The sequence below is a fragment of the Dendrobates tinctorius genome, unplaced genomic scaffold (assembly GCF_039654945.1).
Source record: "Dendrobates tinctorius isolate UK_male_01 unplaced genomic scaffold, ASM3965494v1 ptg000051l, whole genome shotgun sequence".
Taxonomy (NCBI): domain Eukaryota; kingdom Metazoa; phylum Chordata; class Amphibia; order Anura; family Dendrobatidae; genus Dendrobates; species Dendrobates tinctorius.
In genome coordinates, this window is record NW_027361719.1 from 2,925,115 (window position 1) to 2,944,405 (window position 19,291).

The 19,291-nt window shown below is 43.5% G+C and overlaps 1 protein-coding gene across 4 annotated transcripts in view; it reads right to left on the reverse strand.

Moving 5' to 3' along the window:
• Nucleotides 1-4,325: 4,325 nt before the first annotated feature.
• SENP1 (SUMO specific peptidase 1) overlaps nucleotides 4,326-19,291 on the reverse strand; it is a 94,643-nt gene continuing 79,677 nt past the window's right edge. For all 4 annotated transcript variants that reach the window (XM_073576696.1, XM_073576694.1, XM_073576693.1 and 1 more), the window contains 4 exons: nucleotides 15,611-15,690; nucleotides 11,434-11,518; nucleotides 11,257-11,352; nucleotides 4,326-5,339 (listed from right to left, as the gene is read on the reverse strand). In XM_073576696.1, the coding sequence (XP_073432797.1) occupies nucleotides 5,277-5,339; nucleotides 11,257-11,352; nucleotides 11,434-11,518; nucleotides 15,611-15,690 (324 nt within the window). In that variant the 3' untranslated portion in view covers nucleotides 4,326-5,276. The remainder of the gene's footprint in view (nucleotides 5,340-11,256; nucleotides 11,353-11,433; nucleotides 11,519-15,610; nucleotides 15,691-19,291) is intronic.

A 19,291-nucleotide genomic window follows, 5' to 3' on the forward strand; every position in this document is an offset into this window, starting at 1 on the left:
ACATATGAGAGAAGAAAGCACCAGAAATGAACCAAGAAGATAAAAGATATAACTTAATCAAATTTTTAAAAGGAATTATACATAGCTGTAAGGGTAATCGAACAGTAGCAACAACCACAGAATGTGGAACCGCAGGTCAGCGGTGCAAGAAGTTAAAAAATGCCTATCAATAGTCCACATACATAGTAAAGTACCTGGTATATTAAAGTATAAATCCAATGGTGAAAATGAACACATGTAAAGATAGATAGAAAGGCATAGAGAACATATAGATGGTTGTGTCAATACCTGAGACCTGCGGTGCCACAGATATATATGGCATTTCCTGAAAGCGTTGAATAAACCACACTTTGTATGTGATCAATTCTAGACCTTGTTATTCAGTGGCGCAGATTAAATCCACGCTGTACCATCAATTTCTGCTTTCTCCATTGTAACTGCCAGCATGCAGTGTGACCCCCATAGACTAAGTCAACATTTTATTACCTCATCTTCATTCTACCACGTTCCACTGTGGAACACATGCCGAACCCTGAAGTCTGATGCCGGTGCGTCCATGACATCACCGGATGTGCGCCTATCCCTTATTCCATGTTTCTGCCTTGACGATGTTGCACATCGCCGGCCGGCATCAGAGCCAAGAGCCTCCCCTCATTGGAGGGAAGCGGTTCAACCCAGGTGCTCATCTGTTCAACAAGTCTCTCTGGCAGTGTCAGCCACAGGCCTCTAGCTAGGGGGAAGGAAAAGTCGAACCACACCATCCCCCTGAGCCCGATTCTGGAAGGACTGCTCCATTCTTCTCCCTTGTGTCCCTCAATGCAGGGATCGAAAAACCACTGAGGGAGGTGCCCTTTAACCTCTTATGTTTCCTGTCCCTGTAAGGATGAGATAGATGACCTCCATGGTGCTGTCAGGAGGGACATCCTGGGAAATTGGTGTTTCAATAGATCTGATATTGATGAGGCATACATTTTCAACTTCCTAATCGGGGAAGAATATGCTTTTTTGTTATAGTTATGACAAGTGGCCTAGAAGCCCAAAATCCAATAGCGGCCAGATAACTCACACGAGCCATCTAATGCTTACCATCTACAGAAAGGTAAAATCCCTATATAAAAAAAAAAAAAATGGCATCGACCTTGAACTTCTGCGATCGTCAGAAGGGAAGACATTGTTAATGTTGCTTATTTCATAACATCCTGAAGGGCTTAGAATATCCCACAACCCGTCCAACGTGAGGTTATCGGAGGGGAGATGGGGTGGGTGTAACTCAGGTGCTGATAAAAGGTCAAGGCGAATTATGACATGTGCAATGCCAAGGAAGATACATACCAGTGTAGGCTTGATCCCGTGAACAAGACTTTTTTTCAACTGGATTACTTCCAGCCGTGAATAAGTTAAAAAAAAAAAAAAAAAAAGAAGTTGAAGTCAGCTTACCCGTCTGCAAAGCAATCCCCAAGCCTGCCAACGCCCAGCACGGACTGTGGTGAGCATCCACATGAATTAGAAGCAAGAGGAAGAAAAAAAAGTGATCCAGCTGGAGACGGTGGCGGCTGCAATTTACAAAGCTTTATTGGACAACTTAAAAATATGTTGGTTCTTTAAAAATTTCTTATAGCAAACACCAAGCACACCAGTGAGGAGGATCAACGCGTTTCAACTAAAAAATAGTCAGATCATGACTAAGACTATTTTTTAGTTGAAACGCGTTGATCCTCCTCACTGGTGTGCTTGGTGTTTGCTATAAGAAATTTTTAAAGAACCAACATATTTTTAAGTTGTCCAATAAAGCTTTGTAAATTGCAGCCGCCTCCGTCTCCAGCTGGATCACTTTTTTTCTTCCTCTTGCTACACTTTTACATGGAGACGGCTGGAAGTAAGTGTCTCTGTTAATCCAGTTTATTTTATGTAACTGTATATCCTGGATTGTTTGGTCCCCTTTATAAAAAATATTTTACAAACGCTGCCTATCGTTCTGGATTAAATATAAAATATAATAGTTCATAGAATCAGAGTTGGAAAGGACCTCCTGGGCCATCTGGTCCAACCCCCTGCTCAAAGCAGGATTCGCTAAATCATCCCAGTCAGATGTCTGTCCAGCCTCTGTTTGAAGACTTCCATTGAAGTAGAACTCACCACTTCTCGTGGCAGCTTGTTCCACTCATTGATCACTCTGTCAAAAAGTTTTTTCTAATATCTAATCTGTGTCTCCTCCCCTTCAGTTTCATCCCATTGCTTCTAGTCTTTCCTTGTGCAAATGAGAATAAAGTTGATCCTTCTACAATGTGACAGCCCTTTAGATAGTTGTAGACAGCTATTAAGTCTCCTCTCAGTCTTCTCTTTTGCAAACTAAACATTCCCAAATCCTGCAACCTTTCCTCATAAGACAGGGTTTGCAGACCGGTCACCATTCTGGTCGCTCTTTTCTGAACTTGCTCCAGTTTGTTGATGTCTTTTTTAAAATGTGGTGCCCAAAACTGGACACAATATTCCAGATGAGGTCTCACCAAAGAGGAGTAGAGGGAAATAATGACTTCACGTGATCTAGACTGTATGCTTCTGTTAATACATCCTAGAATTGCATTTGCCTTTTTTGCTGCTGCATCACACTGTTGACTCATATTCAGTCTGTGATCTATTAGTATACCCAAGTCTTTTTCACATGTGCTGTCACTTAGCCCTATTCCTCCCATTCTGTATATGCTTTTTTCATTTTTATTGCCCAGATGTAGTACTTTGCATTTCTCCCTGTTAAAAACCATTCTGTTAGTTGCTGCCCACTTCTCCAGTTTATTTAAATCTTTTTGAATCCTCTCTCTCTCTTCTCTAGTATTAGCTATCCCTCCTAGCTTTGTGTCATCAGCAAATTTAATCAGTTTACCCTCAATTCCTTCATCTAAATCGTTGATAAAGATGTTGAACAATACAGGGCCCAGGACAGAGCCCTGTGGTACCCCACTTGAGACATTCTTCCAACTGGATGTGCAGCCATTTACGACCACTCTTTGGGTCCGATCACTAAGCCAGTTATGAATCCACCTAACAGTTGCCTTGTCCATTCCATACTTAGTCATTTTTTAATAAGGATTGTATGAGAGTTCTGTTCCTTTAGTTCCGTAAACAGCACACCAAAAGCCATATGCTTCCAGAATCAAGCATCCAGTCAGCCTGTATAAGAAATACTTGGGGGGGGGGGACAGAGTTGTTCTTGGGTTATCATGGAGCTAGCATTGAGATTGCCTGGTGCATATACACATTTTCCATGCATTGGAATCCAAAGTGTATATACCAAATACTCACTATTAGTTTCCCAATAATCAGCCTTGGTGGAAACAGTTGCAGCCTCCTCCATTAATCGTTGGTCAATTGCGTATTTGCCTGAACAATAGGGGGCCGCTTAGAGCAGTGTGTGACACAAAGATAACAGTGCAGGTGGTTCAGCATGACTTCCCTGGCTGTGATCTTTGAGAGCACACGATTGTCTTTCATCGCTTAATGTGTCCCAGCCAAAATATCGCTAAATATGATGAGCGAGCATGCTCGGATAAGGTGTTATCATATCATGCTCGGGTGCTAACCGTGTGACCAGTTACCTTGGTGTTTTCCCTTCACCCATGACAGCACACCACAGGAGGAGAATAAGCACTGCAGTCTGGATCTAAAGAATGTAGAAGATGAAGAAACTGTTGCTGCCTTCATTGCTTGCTTCATTCATTGCCTGCTTCAACAATAGGTTCCCATCAAGGACAGGAAACCAATGGATGCAGGGGAGAGGTACTGTTCTTTTATTTCAGTAGGTTTCCTGTCCTTGGTGGGCAGATCCTTCTCAGGTGTGCAGTCATGGGTGAAAGGAAAAATATAAGACGTGTGTCAGTGTTTTGGATCAGTGTTTGGTCAAGTGTGTTGGCTTTTACCATCAGTGTGTCATCAGTGTTTTTCACGGAGGAATAAATAAATTACAAAGCTTCTCCTATCCTTTACAATGTTAAATACAGACAGTACACGGATACCATTCATGTGCTGTACATATTTCACAGACCCATAGACCTGTATTGGTCCTTTTCATACGTGCTGCCAGGATAAAAAAAAAAAAAAAAAATCACTGAGTTTTGAACAAACACCTGAAAATACACAAATATGTCAATAGAACCATAGATTACAGTGGGTATGTTTTCAATTAGTGGAGTAAAAAACAAAAACACATGGCTAGAACACGCATGTGCAACACGGACATCTGAATGAGGTTTAATTCTTATAGTTAAACTGCTTTTTTTTTTTTATACAGACATTGCTGAAGACTGTACAAAATGCAGGGACACGGCACATTACAAAAACAAAAATTTTATTACCGTATTTAAATTAAAAAAAACCACACTAAACAGCCACGTAAATGACAGATGGAGTATGCAAACCAGTTGGTAAATGCACCACTGTAACTACATGACTGATTTATAGAAAACATTTTCTAATCCACAAGAAATCCCTTTCAGAAAACTAGCATCTTTGCCAAAGATGATCCTTGTCATCCGCCAACATCCCCTAATCTGCTCCACTAGTCAAGTTCAGTTGTCGACAATTACTGAGAGCAGTAATTGCCGTGCCCATAATGATCTGGTATAAGCAGTTACAGAACTGAGGTAGGCCAGAAGCGCCAAGTGATACCAGTACAAGAGGATACAGAATAATGTACAAATATGATACACAATTCATTTACATTCTTTAGTAAATCTAACTTTGTGAGTTCTTACAATATAAAAGTAGAAATCAGAAGACAAGAATGGATGTGATACTTCAGTACACTTATATAAAACAATACTTTACAATAATGTAAATATAAATTTCTTCTTTTAGAAAATACAAAAAAAACAAAAAAAAGACGCAATATCCAGCATCTTCGCAATATGCCGAAATGACACATGCAGCACCAGGCCATTTGATGTAGATGTTATACAATGCCACTTCAAAGTGAAGGAAACTGTACAGGCAGTCATGTTCGCATAGGATAGTGTTTATAGCAGATGTGCTCTTCTCTTTTTACTAAAGGTATCAAAATTACAAACCTGCAATAACGTTAAATTGTGATATCAGAATAAGTCTTTCTTAAATAATAAAAAAAGTCAAAGACATTGGCAATCAGGGCACTAGAGATAAGATCTGTCATAAATAACAGTACTAGCTTATTTTACAATCATAAATGTGTGAAAATGCACGTAATTCTTGGTCCATGTTCAGCTCTGTAGATTGCCCGATTCTTCACTGGTAGGAGTCTGACACCATCAAAGCAACTTCTGGTGAATAATTTCATAAACCATTCGTTTTCTAAAATAGGGCATGTGATTCTGCAAACACAAAGGGCAAGTCATTTTTGCGGGTCGTGGAAACGAAAGATTCAAGTCAGACGTACACTAATCAGGGAAGTTGTGCAATTACAAACAGTTTGCTTCTTCATTAGGCCTGTTTCACACTTCAGTTTTTTTGTGTCAGTGAGAGAATTTTTTTTTTCCAGGCACCAGAACAGACTTTAGGGTTAAATTTGCGGCTGAGTGAAGTCTTTCGGGCATGCGCAGTGTGAAGTGCGGATCATGCCGGACGAAAAAAATGTTACATGCTCCGTTCGGGCATGTCGGCGGACGGCAAAATTTTGGCCATCCGTCAAGATCCGCCGGTAATGCAACTCAATGGGAAAAAAAACAGATCCGCCAAACAAAATGGGGATCCGTTTTTTTTTTGCAAAACGGCGGATCTTGACTGATGGACAAAAACTGAAGTGTGAAACAGACCTTAAACGGGAGGTTAAGCAGGTTCTTGTAATCTGACAGCAAAATGAGCTAGCAACAGAAATTCCAATAGTTATGCCAGAGTTCAGTTTCCTCTAAGAGAAAGAAGAGTGGATCCAGCATTTCAAATAAAATGCCAAATTTTATTTAAGTTGATTAAAACATGATACCAGGGAAAAATTCACATTCTACAATGGATGAATACAGCGTCCGAGGAGAAAATCCCAAGAGAAATTTAGTGTCCTGGTTGGTTGACCCATTTTGAAATGATGCTTCTCTTTCATAAAAAGTTATGAATAAAAATCGTAGTTACTTACCGATAACGGTATTTCTCTGATCCCATGACGGCACCACGGAGAGAGGGATCCGCCCTCAGGGACAGGAAACCTACAGATGAAAAAGGCGGTACCTCTCTCCCACATCAGTTGGTTTACAGAGCATTACACAGAACTTTCAGCTGCAACTCAAATGGTTATAAAAAACCCCAAATTAATCAAATTAAGCTTAATAGAGGCACCGTGTGGCTAAGTATTAAAGCTAACTAACTCACTCTAATGTGCACACCTGTGTGTGTGAAAGGGAGGGGACGTACGGGTGCAGTCATGGGATCAGAGAAATACCGTTATCGGTAAGTAACTACGATTTTCTCTTTCCCCCATGACGGCACCACAGAGAGAATTACAAAGATTGTACATCTAGGGAGGGACCACCTCCTCCAGAACCCTTTTCCCAAAAGGTGAGATCGGAAGTGGAGGTCAAGTCTAGACGGTAACGTCTGAAAAATGTAGAGGGGGAAGACCAAGTGGCAGCTCTACATATCTGGTCTATTGAAGCGCCGGCTTTCTCCGCCCAGGATGATGCCACTGCCCTGGTTGAATGGGACCTTACGTCCTCCGGGATGGCCGCCCTGCAGGAGGAGTAGGATAGGGTGATGGCCTCTCTTATTCACCTCGCCAGTTTGACCTTCGATGCTTTTTGACCCTTTCGAGGACCCTGAAAACAGACAAACAGAGCCCTATCCTTCCTAAACTCCCTCGTGGTTGTCAAATATTGGACCAGGCATCTTTTTACGTCTAAAGTGTGTAACACCTCCTCTGTTTTGTTTTTGGGATTGGTACAGAAGGAGGGTAGGGAGATTTCCTGGGTCCTATGAAACTGAGAAGACACCTTGGGGAGATATGCTGGGTGAGTTCTAAGAATTACCCTATCATCCAGAAATTGCGTGAAGGGTGAGTGGGCAGACAAGGCTTGTATATCACTAATGCGGCGGGCAGAAGTTAATGCTACGAGGAGGGAGGTCTTAAGGGACAATATTTTTAAGGGAACCACGGCTAGGGGTTCGAAGGGAGATTTGGTTAGTGCGTTCAGCACTGGGTTTAGATCCGGGGGGGGGGGGGAGGGGGTGCGTAGGGGGATCGGCCTAGATCTACTTCTACTTGAGGCTCTAATGAATCTCATAACCCATCTATTTTTGGCTAGGTCATAATTATACAAAGCTCCCAAGGCCGCCACCTGTACCGGTGCTGGTCGCTAACCCTTGTTCCACCCCCCTCTGTAGGAATTCCAGAATCTTGTCTACAGGGATTTCGCCTATTGGGTCGGAGCCTGACACAGAAATGAATATCTTCCACACTTTGCCATATGCTTTAGTGGTTACTGGCTTTCTGCTTGGTAGTAGCGTGGTTACCAAGTTTGACGAGAAGCCCTTAGGAGCTCCCTCTCAAAAGCCAAGCTGTCATGTGTAGGTTTTTTATGTGGGGGTGATACACCAGTCCCTGGGATAGCAGGTCTGGAGTTTCTGGTAGAACCCAGGGATCCGTTACAGACATCCTTCTCAGCCAGGAGAACCATATTCTCCGTGGCCAGAAGGGCACTATTACCACTACCGTCGCCTTGTCTCCCTGTATTTTCCTCAGTACTAGGGGGATGAGAGATATTGGGGGGGGAAGGCGTAGGCCAGATGATGATCCCAGGGTATCATGAAAGCTTCTAGAGCTACTGGGCCCTCCCGAGGATCGATTGAGCAGAAGGTTTCCAACTTCCGATTCTGGTTGTTCGCAAATAAGTCTTTCTGGCCGGCCCCAGAGTTTCACAATCTGGTTGAAGACTAACTGGTTTAGTTCCCACTCCCCCTGTTTTAGACGTGTCCTGCTTAAAAAATCCGCCGTTCGATTTTCTGAACCCTTTATATGAAGGGCTGTTAGGGATCCTAGATTGTGTTCTGCCAGGTGAAAGATGGACTTTGTTGCCTCCATCAGTGGACGAGATCTGGTGCCCCCCTGGTGGTTTAGATATGCTACCTGGTTGTCTGAAAAAACCCTTGTGTGATGGGAATGAAGAGAATCTAGAAAATGAATGAGAGCTAGTTTTACTGCCAGCAGCTCCTTCATATTTGAGGAAGCAGACTCTCTTCTCTGGTCCCAGGGCCCTTGTACCACCTGGTTGTCTAGATGTGCACCACACCCCCAGGGTGCTTGCGTCCGTAGTTAGGATCTTTATCGCAGGTAATGCCCAAGGAACCCCCCTTGGCTAGGTTGGCCGGTGTCCACCATGTTAAGGAATGTATTGTCTCTGGTGAGATGTTTAATTGAATGTCTAAATTCCCGTGTAGGGAAACGTCTGCGTCCAATATTTCCCACTGTAAGTTTCCGGGGTGGCTCTGTGCCCACTGAACTGCTGGCATGCAGGCTGTCACCGACCCCACTAGTGACACTGCCTTTCTCAGGGTAGTGTTCGGGGAGGCCATCATTTGTGATGCCATGTGTGTCATTTTTTGCACTTTCGCCTGCGGAAGATTTCTGTTCGATTGAGTCCAGTGTTATCCCCAAGTACTCTTGCACCTGACTTGGTACGAGCCTGGACTTAGTAGAGACCTCATGACCATGTCCAATTGTGGTTTGCAGTGGTGAAAGGTGACCCCCTATTATTAAGAGATCATCCAGGTATGGGACCATCAGAATGTTTTGCTCTCTTATGTGGGCCATTACCTCCGACATTACCTTTGTAAATACCCTTGGAGCAATGGCTAGCCCAAAGGGAAGTGCTCTGAACTGATAATGTTTTATCTTCCCTTGGATTGTCACCGCCACCCTGAGGTATTTCCTGTGGTCTCTGTGAATAGGCACATGGTAATGTGTCTCTTAAAGTCTAATACGGCCATGAAGCAAGCTGGGGGAAGCATTTTTATACAAGATTTTATTGTCTCCATTTTGAAGTGCTGAATTTCTAGGAATTTGTTCAGCCTTTTTAGATTTATGATCGCCCTGTACGATCCGTCTGGATTCTTGCGAGGGGAGTAGAAGCCTTTGCCCCTGTCTCGGTAGGGGACTTCTTGTAACACGTTTTTCTCTCGTAGATTCATTATTTCTTGTTGTAGAGCTAGCTGCTCGTGTGATGTCCTTTGGGGCGTTATCACAAAAGAATCGTTTGGGAGGGTGACGAATTTTAGCCTCAGACCTTCTTTTATTATATCTAGTATCCATGAACTCGCGGCTATTTTAACCAGGCCTGGAGAAAGTAGGATAATCTTCCCCCGACCCGGGGAGTATCTTCATTGTGGCTTCTTGTTGTCGGGGGGTTTGTTAAACATAAAGCCTTTATTCTTGTTCCTTCTATCCTTTTGGGGGCTTCCGCCGCATAAACCTTCTGTTCTGAAAAGGTCGTTTGTTTGACTGGCAGGGGAACCCAGGAAAGGATTTCTTCTTGTCCCCGGCCTTGTCTAAGATGTCGTCCAGTGTTGGGCCAAATAAGAATTCCCCCTCGCACAGGATTGCGCACAACTTGGCTTTTGCCTGTAAATCACCCGGCCAGCATTTCAGCCATAAGGCGCGTCTTGCGGCATTTGAGAAGGCCGCTGTCTTGGCTGCCAGTCTGGTTGAGTCTACCGACGCATCCGCCAGAAACGATGCTGCTCCCTTCATTACCGAAACTGATCTCTATTGTTTCTCTCGGGACCTTCCCCTTTATCTGAGAATCTAAATGGTCCAGCCAGACCATCAGGGCACGTGCTGTACATGTGGCTGCTATGGCTGGCTTTAGCCCCCCTCCTGCTGCTTCCCAAGCGTTTAAGAAAGTTTCAGCTTTCTTATCCATTGGGTCCTTCAGGGTACGAAGGGCATGTCTTCGAAGGGCAGGGAAAATTATTTAGAAGCTTTAGCGACCGCTACATCTAATTTAGGTGCTTTGCTCCATAAGGAGCAGGCCGGGTCGTCAAAGGGGTATTTCCTCTTTGGTGTTAGGAGGACTTTTTTGGTCCGGCTTTTTCCACTCTCGCTTGATGAGGGAGTGGATTTTCTCATTAATCGGGAAAGCCCTCCGTTTTTTTTGCTTTAGCCCTCCGAACATTATATCTTGGGCTGTTTTCTTAGGGCGTTCGTCTACCAGTCCCATAGTTGTCCTCACAGCTTTTACTAGGGCGTCTGTCTCCTCAATGGGAAAGCAGCTGCGTCCCCCTTCTGAGGATGTTGAAGAGGACTGGGAGGATGGTGAATCACTTGATAGTTCACTTCCCGACTCACTGACGCTCGACTCTGGGGACCTATGCCTTGACCGGCGTTTCTTCTTTGAGGTTCTAGCACCCTTAAGGGCGTCTTCGACCTGGGTTTTTATTAACGTTTTGAGGTCTAAAGCAAACCTTGGGGATTCCTCCTGTATTGTCTGCTCTATGCAAGCCACACAGAGCTTTTTTGCCCACGCAGGGGGTAGCTCCTCCGTGCATTTAGCACATACCATGTGTTTAGATTTGGTAGTGCATTTACTCCCCTGAAAAAGAAAAATTAATAGTCGCAAATTAGCGATCGTACAGGAATGTCCTGGGCCATTTTTTGATCGTTGGTCTCCTGCTGGCCAGCACACATCACTGTGTGTGACAGCGAGAGACCAACGATCAGCGACGCTGGGAGCTGGTATCCAAAGTAAACAGCGGGTATCTAAGAGCCACGCGGCTCTTAGATACCCGCTGTTTACCTTGGATACCAGCTTGCTCGCTGGTCCTGATCGCTGGTGGGTCTGTCTATGTGATAGCTCACCAGCAATCAGCTATGTCCCAGCGATCCCATCCACGTCGGATCGTTGGTGGAATAGCTTGGACATTGAAGAGTGTAACGGGGCCCTAAGGCTATGTGGTGACATGTCAAACAACAATGAAATCTCAGTGTCCGCATTGCGACATAGTATCTAGTGATCTTCTATGCTGTCAGAATGGTTCTCAAATGTGTTGCATTTTTTTTTTTTTTGAATTGCTGATTGCAAGTTGCATGTGACTACCTTGCCGTAAACGTCAGTGCAAGTCATTTGCGACTTGTGTGCAACCAGTCCATTTTTTTAAAACAGCAAAATCACATCTACAATAGTGTACTTCTGTTTTTAATCGTTGTAGCTGTGTAGCCCCAGCGTAAGCAAAGAGTGGTCGACAGTGAGAAAAGATAACCCATGAACTGATTAATACCATCAGCTTTAGTGCATAATGGAACGTGCATACCTGTGTGAAGGTGATGGGTTTATCTTTGGTAATGTAATCGGCATATTTGCAGGCAAACATTCCACAATCACTACCATTCATTTGTTGGGGAATCTCCTACAAAAATATGAATTACACAAAGTATTATTAGTAATAAAATATAAATATTTCACATTTTCTATTAATCACAAGACTTACATCACTTGTCCTACTGCTTAGATTCCACCCATTGGTATCAAAGGAAATTCCTTTCTTGTCCTGGCTTTCCTGTTTTAAATACTGCCTATGGGAAGAACACAAAATATGGCTATAAAACACAAAACGCCAAGTGAAAGGCATAACACCACTAATAATGACTCAATGACGTATCTGCTCACAATGGTTTACAGCAAACTGTTTCACTGGTGGATCCACAGTGCGATGCTTGCACCCGTACCAGATTATCTCATTTGTAATGCCACGGTTCTCTGGCTCAGCGCTGTGGTAGTCTGTCGAGAGTTGTGTTCCTTTCATGCGCTAATAGGCAAATCTCTGTGCTCATGACTGAGCCTGGTATTTGTTTTCTATAGCTGTCACATTCAATAGGGTTGAGTAGTCATAACAGGCACAACTGCTACCAACATAAGGATCTGTGCATGGTAAAGCATGGCAGGATCACTCAGACAAGTGAACCTCCTCTCCAATCACAAGTAGCCTATACTAATTTTAAAAGAACTGTAAAACCCCCTTTGGCCTCATTCAGAAGTTTAATTTTTTTTTTCATGTAAGAAAGTTTGGATGGATCTGTTAAGAGTTTGACCAGAGTGTGGTGCAAGTGTCACACTACCACTGGTACATGGGGAAAAAAAAAAAAAAAAAGTCCACCACCTCCTCTGACAGTGAAAATCAGACTGCACTTAGAAGTCATAAAAAGTGCGGTTTAACCCGTTCATGACCCAGGCTATTTTGACCTTAATGACCTGGCCATTTTTTGCAATTCTGACCAGTGTCCCTTTATGAGGTAATAACTCAGGAACGCTTAAACGGATCCTAGCGATTCAGAGACTGTTTTTTCGTGACATATTGGGCCTCATGTTAGTGGTAAATTTAGGTCAATTTTCAAATTTTTTTCTCTGCTAAACCAGAGAGCTATGTGACACTAAATAGTTAGTAAATAACATTTCCCACATGTCTACTTTACATCAGCACAATTTTGGAATCAAAATTTATTTTTGTTAGGAAGTTATAAGGGTTAAAAGTTGACCAGCGATTTATTTTCACAACAAAATTTACAAAACCATTTTTTTTTTTTTTTTTTTTACGGAACACCTCACATTTGAAGTCAGTTTGAGGGGTCTTTATGGCAGAAAATACCCCAAAGTGACGCCATTCTAAAAAAGCTGCACCCCTCAAGGTACTCAAAACTACATTCAAGAAATTTATTAACCCTTCAGGTGTTTCACAGCAGCAAAAGCAACATGGAAGAAAAAAAATGAACATTAAACCTTTTAGTCACAAAAATGATCTTTTAGCAACAATTATTTTTATTTTCCCAAGGGTAAAAGTAGAAAGTGGACTCCAAAAGTTGTTGTCCAATTTGTCCTGAGTACGCTGAAACCCCATATGTGGGGGTGGGGGGGGACGACCACTGTTTGAGTGCACAGCAGGGCCCGGAAGGGAAGGAGCGCCATTTGACTTTTTGAATGGAAAATTAGCTCCGTTAGCAGACTCCATGTCACGGTTGAAAAGCCCCTGTGTGCCTAAACTTTGGAGCTCCCCCACCAGTGACCCCATTTTGGAGACTAGACCCCCCCAGGGAACTTATCTAGATGTGTGGTGAGCACTTTGAATGCCCAAGTGCTTCAAAGAAGTTTATAACACAGAGCCGTGAAAATAAAAATCTTTTTTTCCCCCTCAAAATATGATTTTTTAGCCCGCAATTTTTTATTTTCACAAGGCCAACAGGAGAAATTGGACCCCAAAAGTTATTGTCCAGTTTGTCCTGAGTATGCTGGTACCCCATATGTGGGGGGGGAACTACTGTTTTGGGCAAACGTCAGGGCTCGGAAGGGAAGTAGTGACACTTTGAAATGCAGACTTTGATGGAATGGTCTGCGGGCGTCATGTTGCGTTTGCAGAGCCCCTGATGTACCTAAACAGAAACCCCCACACAAGTGACCCCATTTTGGAAACTAGACCCCCCCAAGGAACTTCTCTAGACATGTGGTTAGGACTTTGAACCTCCAAGTGCTTCACAGAAGTTTATAACAGAGCTGAGAAAATAAAAAAAAATCTTTTTTTTTTCCACAAAAATAATTTAGCCCCCAATTTTTTTATTTTCCCAAGGGTAACAGGAGAAATTAGAGCCCCAATGTTGTGCATTTTTTCCTGAGTACGCTGATACCCCATATGTTTGGGTAAACCACTGTTTGGGCACACGTCGGGGCTCGGAATGGAGGGAGCACCATTTGACTTTTTGAACGCAAAATTGGCTGGAATCAATAGTGGCGCCATGTAGCGTTTGCAGAGCCCCTGATGTGCCTAAATAGTGAAAACCCCTCAATTCTAACTCAACTCTAACCCCTATTCCAACCCCTAACCCCAATTCTAACAATAACCCTAGTGGAAAAAAAAAATTTCTTCTTTATTTCATTATTTTCCCTACCTATGGGGGTGATAAAGGGAGGGTAATATTTACTATTTTCTTATTTTGATCATTGTGATAGGGTCTATCACAGTGATCAAAATGTATCTGGAATGAATGAACTAATCTGCCGGCCGATTCGGCGGGGGCACTGCGCATGCGCCCGCCATCTTGGAAGATGGCGCACCGGGCTACGGAAGGTACTGGGGGGGTGGGGGGTGGGATCGGATCGCGGGGGGGAGCGGAGGACAGGACGGAGGGGGAGGGGGGGCAGTGGAGGACAGGACGGAGGGGAGGAAAGACTGATGGCGGCGGCAGATCGCCGTCGTCAGTCAGTGGCGGGGACGGATCGCGGTCACCAGCCATGGCCGATGATATTGCAGCAGGATTGTAATATTTCACCAAGTTTCATTGGTGAAATATTACAATCGCTCCGATTGGCTGTTGAAAGTGAAACGGCCAATCAGAGCGATTGTAGCCACGGGGGAGGGGGCAAAGCCTCCCCCCCCGGGGTGAAGTACAAGGCCTCCTGAACCTGCGGGTTGGGTGATTTTTCAGTGACCCCAGTCACCCGACCCGCAGGAACGCGATCCCACCATGACGCATATGCTGTGTCACAGGTCAGGAAGGGGTTAATTTTTTCAGACTCATTGACTTGCATTGCCGATTTTCATCTGACTTCAGATTAAAAAAATCAGATGTCTAATATTTTCTCCAGACCACTCAGTCAGAGGAAGAAAAAAAAATAAAAATAAAAAATTGGACATGTAAACCGATCACAGGTATAAGTGCTACCCGTGAAAAACACTGATCACACTTGTACATGAAAATCTGAATGAGACCTTTAAAGGGAATCTATCACCCCTGTTATCGAATATGAGTGCCAGAACCAACTTCAGGGGCTTATCTACAGCATTCTGTAATGCTGCAGATATGTAACCTGAAAGATAAGAAAAAAAGTGTTAGATTATACTCACCCAGGGGCGTTCCAGGTCCGGCGCCTCCCATCTTCATACGATGCCATCCTCTTCTTTCCTTCCTGTCGTGGCTCCTGCGCAGGCGCACTGCTCTGCACTGTTGAGGTCTGGTGCCTGCACACTGCAGGACTCTGCTCTGCCCTCAACAGGGCAGAGCAGTGCGCCTGCGCAAGAGCCACGATAGGAAGAAGAGGACGGCATCGTATGAAGATGGGTGGCACCGGACCGCGACACCCATCGGACTGGACTGAACCTGGAATGCCCCTGGGTGAGTATAATATAACTCTTTTTTCTTCTCTTTCAGGTTACATCAGGGGCTTATCTACAGCATTACAGAATGCTGTAAATAAGCCCCTGATGTCAGTGGCCGCAGCTCATTCGAAAAAATGGGTGACAGATTCCCTTTAAAGTTCACAGCCTGGGGGTTGGTCAAAGTACAATAACGCCTTCAAATTAACACGATATGGGTCTAATTCACTCAATTTCCTCAGTATGACCTATAATCCACGCAGATGTTCACACATTAAGGGTCGTCACAGAACTCTTTTTAGCATTTTTAGCGCAAAATCCAGCAATTCTCTACAAGCCCAACACAAGTGCTGTCCTGTAATGGTAAGAAGTCACATCAGCAGAGCATTATTTTCCTTTTACAGGGGGAACACAACACATTTCAGGTTTACATGAAACCCTGGCTTAAAATGGAGGTTTCAGAATCGGCAATGAAGTCATGCTCTTCAGCACCAGATTAATATCACCAAGTGTACATGTTACTTACAGTAATATTCTACATGCTTCATTATTAAGTCCACCCATAGAGTCATAGTAGGTTACAGTTTTTCTCCTAAAATCCACCACCTGCAAAATTAAAATATTGAAATTACAACTTATTTCTTACTTCATACATTGATTGAAAACCATGCAAAGTTTTTTTTTTTTAGCTACAATATTCGTTCTAATTCCCCAATCCCTAACTGACTACTAATTTCACAAACTCAATTAAGCTTTATATGCCAACATGCATGTATGCACGTCTAAACCCTGAGCAAGAGAATGCATCGTGGATACAACCAGCAATGCTAACTAGGGTACAAAAAAAAAAAGTTGAAAAACGGCAGCTGAGGAATAAGGCCTCTTAATGACTGCCGTTAAAAGGCATAATCAGCAATCGTTAAGGGGTTAAATAGGTTTTAACTCACTGAAAGGATCAGCTGTGAACCCCTCCTGTCCTGACTGTATACTTTTTTTTCTTCTGCCCCTGTCCAGGAGCTGTGGCTTGATCAGACCATGTTCCTGTACGGTCAGACGCAGCCATTACACAGTAAGCAATGTGAACATTTATGAGATCTCAGCACAGGAACTTTTTTTTTTTTTTTTTTAAACAAATCCAATTGTGTAACTTATTTTTGTTTCAAGATCTATTAAATATGTACTTTTGTCATGAGACAAGCCCTTTACACTGACAGAAGTAGCACAGCCCAGAAGCCATGCCATTCCAAGTGCAACTGTAACAGGCAGCCAATGAGTAAGGCCTGTTTCACACTTCCGTTTTTGTGTCCTCCAAACGGATCCGTTTCCGTTTTTTTGACGGAAACTGATGCAAACGGATCCGTTTTTTTAAAAACGGATCCGTTTTTTTGACGGATCCGCGGTAACAGTAATGGAAGTCTATGGGACAAAAAAAACGGATCCTGCAAAAAATGGCGGATCCGTTTTTTTACTGAAAACAACGGATTTTGACGGATTTGAAAAAACGGAAGTGTGAAACAGGCCTTACCAAGTCAAGCAGAGGTCTGCTCATCAACATAAAACTGTTTAAGGCTAGGTTCACATTTGCGGATGGCCGAGCTGCGGACTTCCTTTGAAGCTCTGCCCACTGCACCTCCTCCGGTCAGCTCCGCCTACGTCCGCATGCAACCTGCATACCCATCTTTAACATTGGGTATGCAGGCCATGCGGATGTATGTGGATGCCTCCGCATGCATCGTTTTGATGATGCGGCGACCGCATCAAAATTGCGTTCGACGCATCGTCAAAACGACACATGCGGAGGCATCCGCACGGCCTGCGTACCAAATGTTAAAGATACGTACGCAGGCCGCATGCGGATGTAGGCGGAGCTGACTGGAGGAGGTGCGGTAGTGGGCGGAGCTTCATGGAGGAAGTCAACAGCTCGGCCATCTGCAAATGTAAACCTAGCCTAACCGATTCACTACATGTAACAAGTTTATGTCATGGTCAGGAAGGTGTTCCCGCAAAAGGACATCAATTTATGTAATGACTGTCAGTTCCTGTGCCCACACAATTGCCGCTAGAAGCTTGGCGCAAGTGATATACACTGCACCAGGCCATCTAATTCCCTAAATGCTGCGATCGATAAAGACTGAGAGAGGGAGGGTGCTCCTACTCCCACCTGATCGGTATCCCCGCGACATCATAGCTAAGGCCAGATCATTGCCTGACGACCTCCGGGTCTGCCAGCTACGGAGGCCTGTTTAGTCCATGCCATGAGCTTGCTCTATGCAGCTTCTGACAGTAAATACAGATGACAGCACAAAAAGCTGGAAAGCCATACCACCATATTAGAGAGAATTCAGGGGGTGTGCACATCAGCTCATTATAAGGACAGTGCAGGACACACTGCAATTAAGATGCAATCAAAAGAGGACAAGCAATGCAAAAAAGTCCAAATAGTCATATGGTAAAATTACCAAAACTTTATTAATAAACCAGGCCAGCGGCGTGGGTGCACAGTGCCCCCCTATTCAGGTATGTGTCTTACCTAGCTTATTATGCGCACTTGATTTGGATATTGAATATGCTATTACCTTTATGGGCCGGCTTGGTACTTTTACCCATACTGTATATAAATGCTGGTCATTCAATTATGCTATAACCTTGTGAATGCAACTTTAACCATCTGTACGCTCTGATATAGGTTTATACTCACTTGAGTATATCATTGGGTATTGTGCACTATCACGCTACTGCTTGCTTACATGTCACTTTTTAGCCACATTGTGTTATTCTGGCTGGTTTATTAATAAAGTTTTGGTAATTTTACCATATGATTTGGAGTTTTTTTGCATTGCTTGTCCTCTTTTGATAGCTTCTGACAGTGCAACACTGACAACTATAATACATTGCAATGCATTATACCAGCAATCAGCGTAATAAGTCCTCTATGGGACTGTAAATTAAGTAAATACATTTAAAACAAAAAAAAATTCAAACATGTATATTTGTGATATAAAACAAAAACAAAAAAGCAAGTCCCCACTCAGTCAATTATCTGTTAATGGAAATATAGAAGGCTTCCACGTCCGTCGTAGTACAAAGGCTCTGGAAAAGTTAACGGCTCCTCACACCCCAAAAGAAATCAAAAATTCTGCGCTCCCAAATGTGCCACTCTGCCCCTAAGGGTCTAAACCACATTTTGCACCCACATGTTTGGCATTTCTGTAGTGATGAGATCCTGCCTAATTTACCAGTGCAGGTCTCCAGAAGCATGAGCTGGGCTTAATGTACTGGAACTACAATTACAGATTTGCAATTTTCACTCAGCAACATCCACTACTGCTTGTTTCAGGAAAACACCCATGGAGTCAAAATAGTCACTACACTTGTAGATAAAATCCCAGAGGGGTGAAATTTCCAAAATGAGGTCAGTTGATTCTACTCTAGCACTTAGTGGCTCTGTATATGGAGTCTGCAAACTAGTCTAGGAAAATCTGCGCTCCAGGAGCTAAATAGTGCTCTGTCCCTCCCGAGTCTCTCCATATGGCTAAGCAGTACTGTACAGCCACATATGGGGTATTGCCACATTCGGCAGAAATTGCGGGACAAATTTGAGCCATTTTTACCAATTTCCATGTGTGAAAAAGTAAAATCTAAGGCTAAAATTAAATTTTTGCTGTAAAAAATTTAATTTTTCTTCACCGCCCAATGGTATAAAATTCTGTGAGCCACCTGTGATGTCAATATGATCACTGCACCCCTAGATGAATTTATGGAATGGAGTGGTTTGAAAAATGAGGGGACTTGTGGGGAGAGGGGGATTGGGATTCTGTGGTTCTGGCACCTCAGGGGCTCTCCCAGTGGATCATGTCACCATCAAACATTAACAGTAAAATCTGCATGAAAAATATTTCCAAATTACATGTAGGGTATTGGCAAATTCTGAAGAAATTACACAAACTGAGGTCCATTATTTCCAATTAGCCCTTATAAAAATTAAAAACTTGGGGCTAAAACATTGTAGTGATAAAATCACCATGGTTACTTACCGGTAGCCGGTTTTTCCGGAACCCGTGACAGCACACCTGAGAGAGAGAGGGATCCGCCCCGCCAGGACAGGAACCTACTGAAATATAAGGGGCGGCACCTCTCCCCCGCTTCAGTTGGTTACAGAGCATTGAGAGGACTTCCCGGTTAGTCACATGTTTATCCGACACCACAT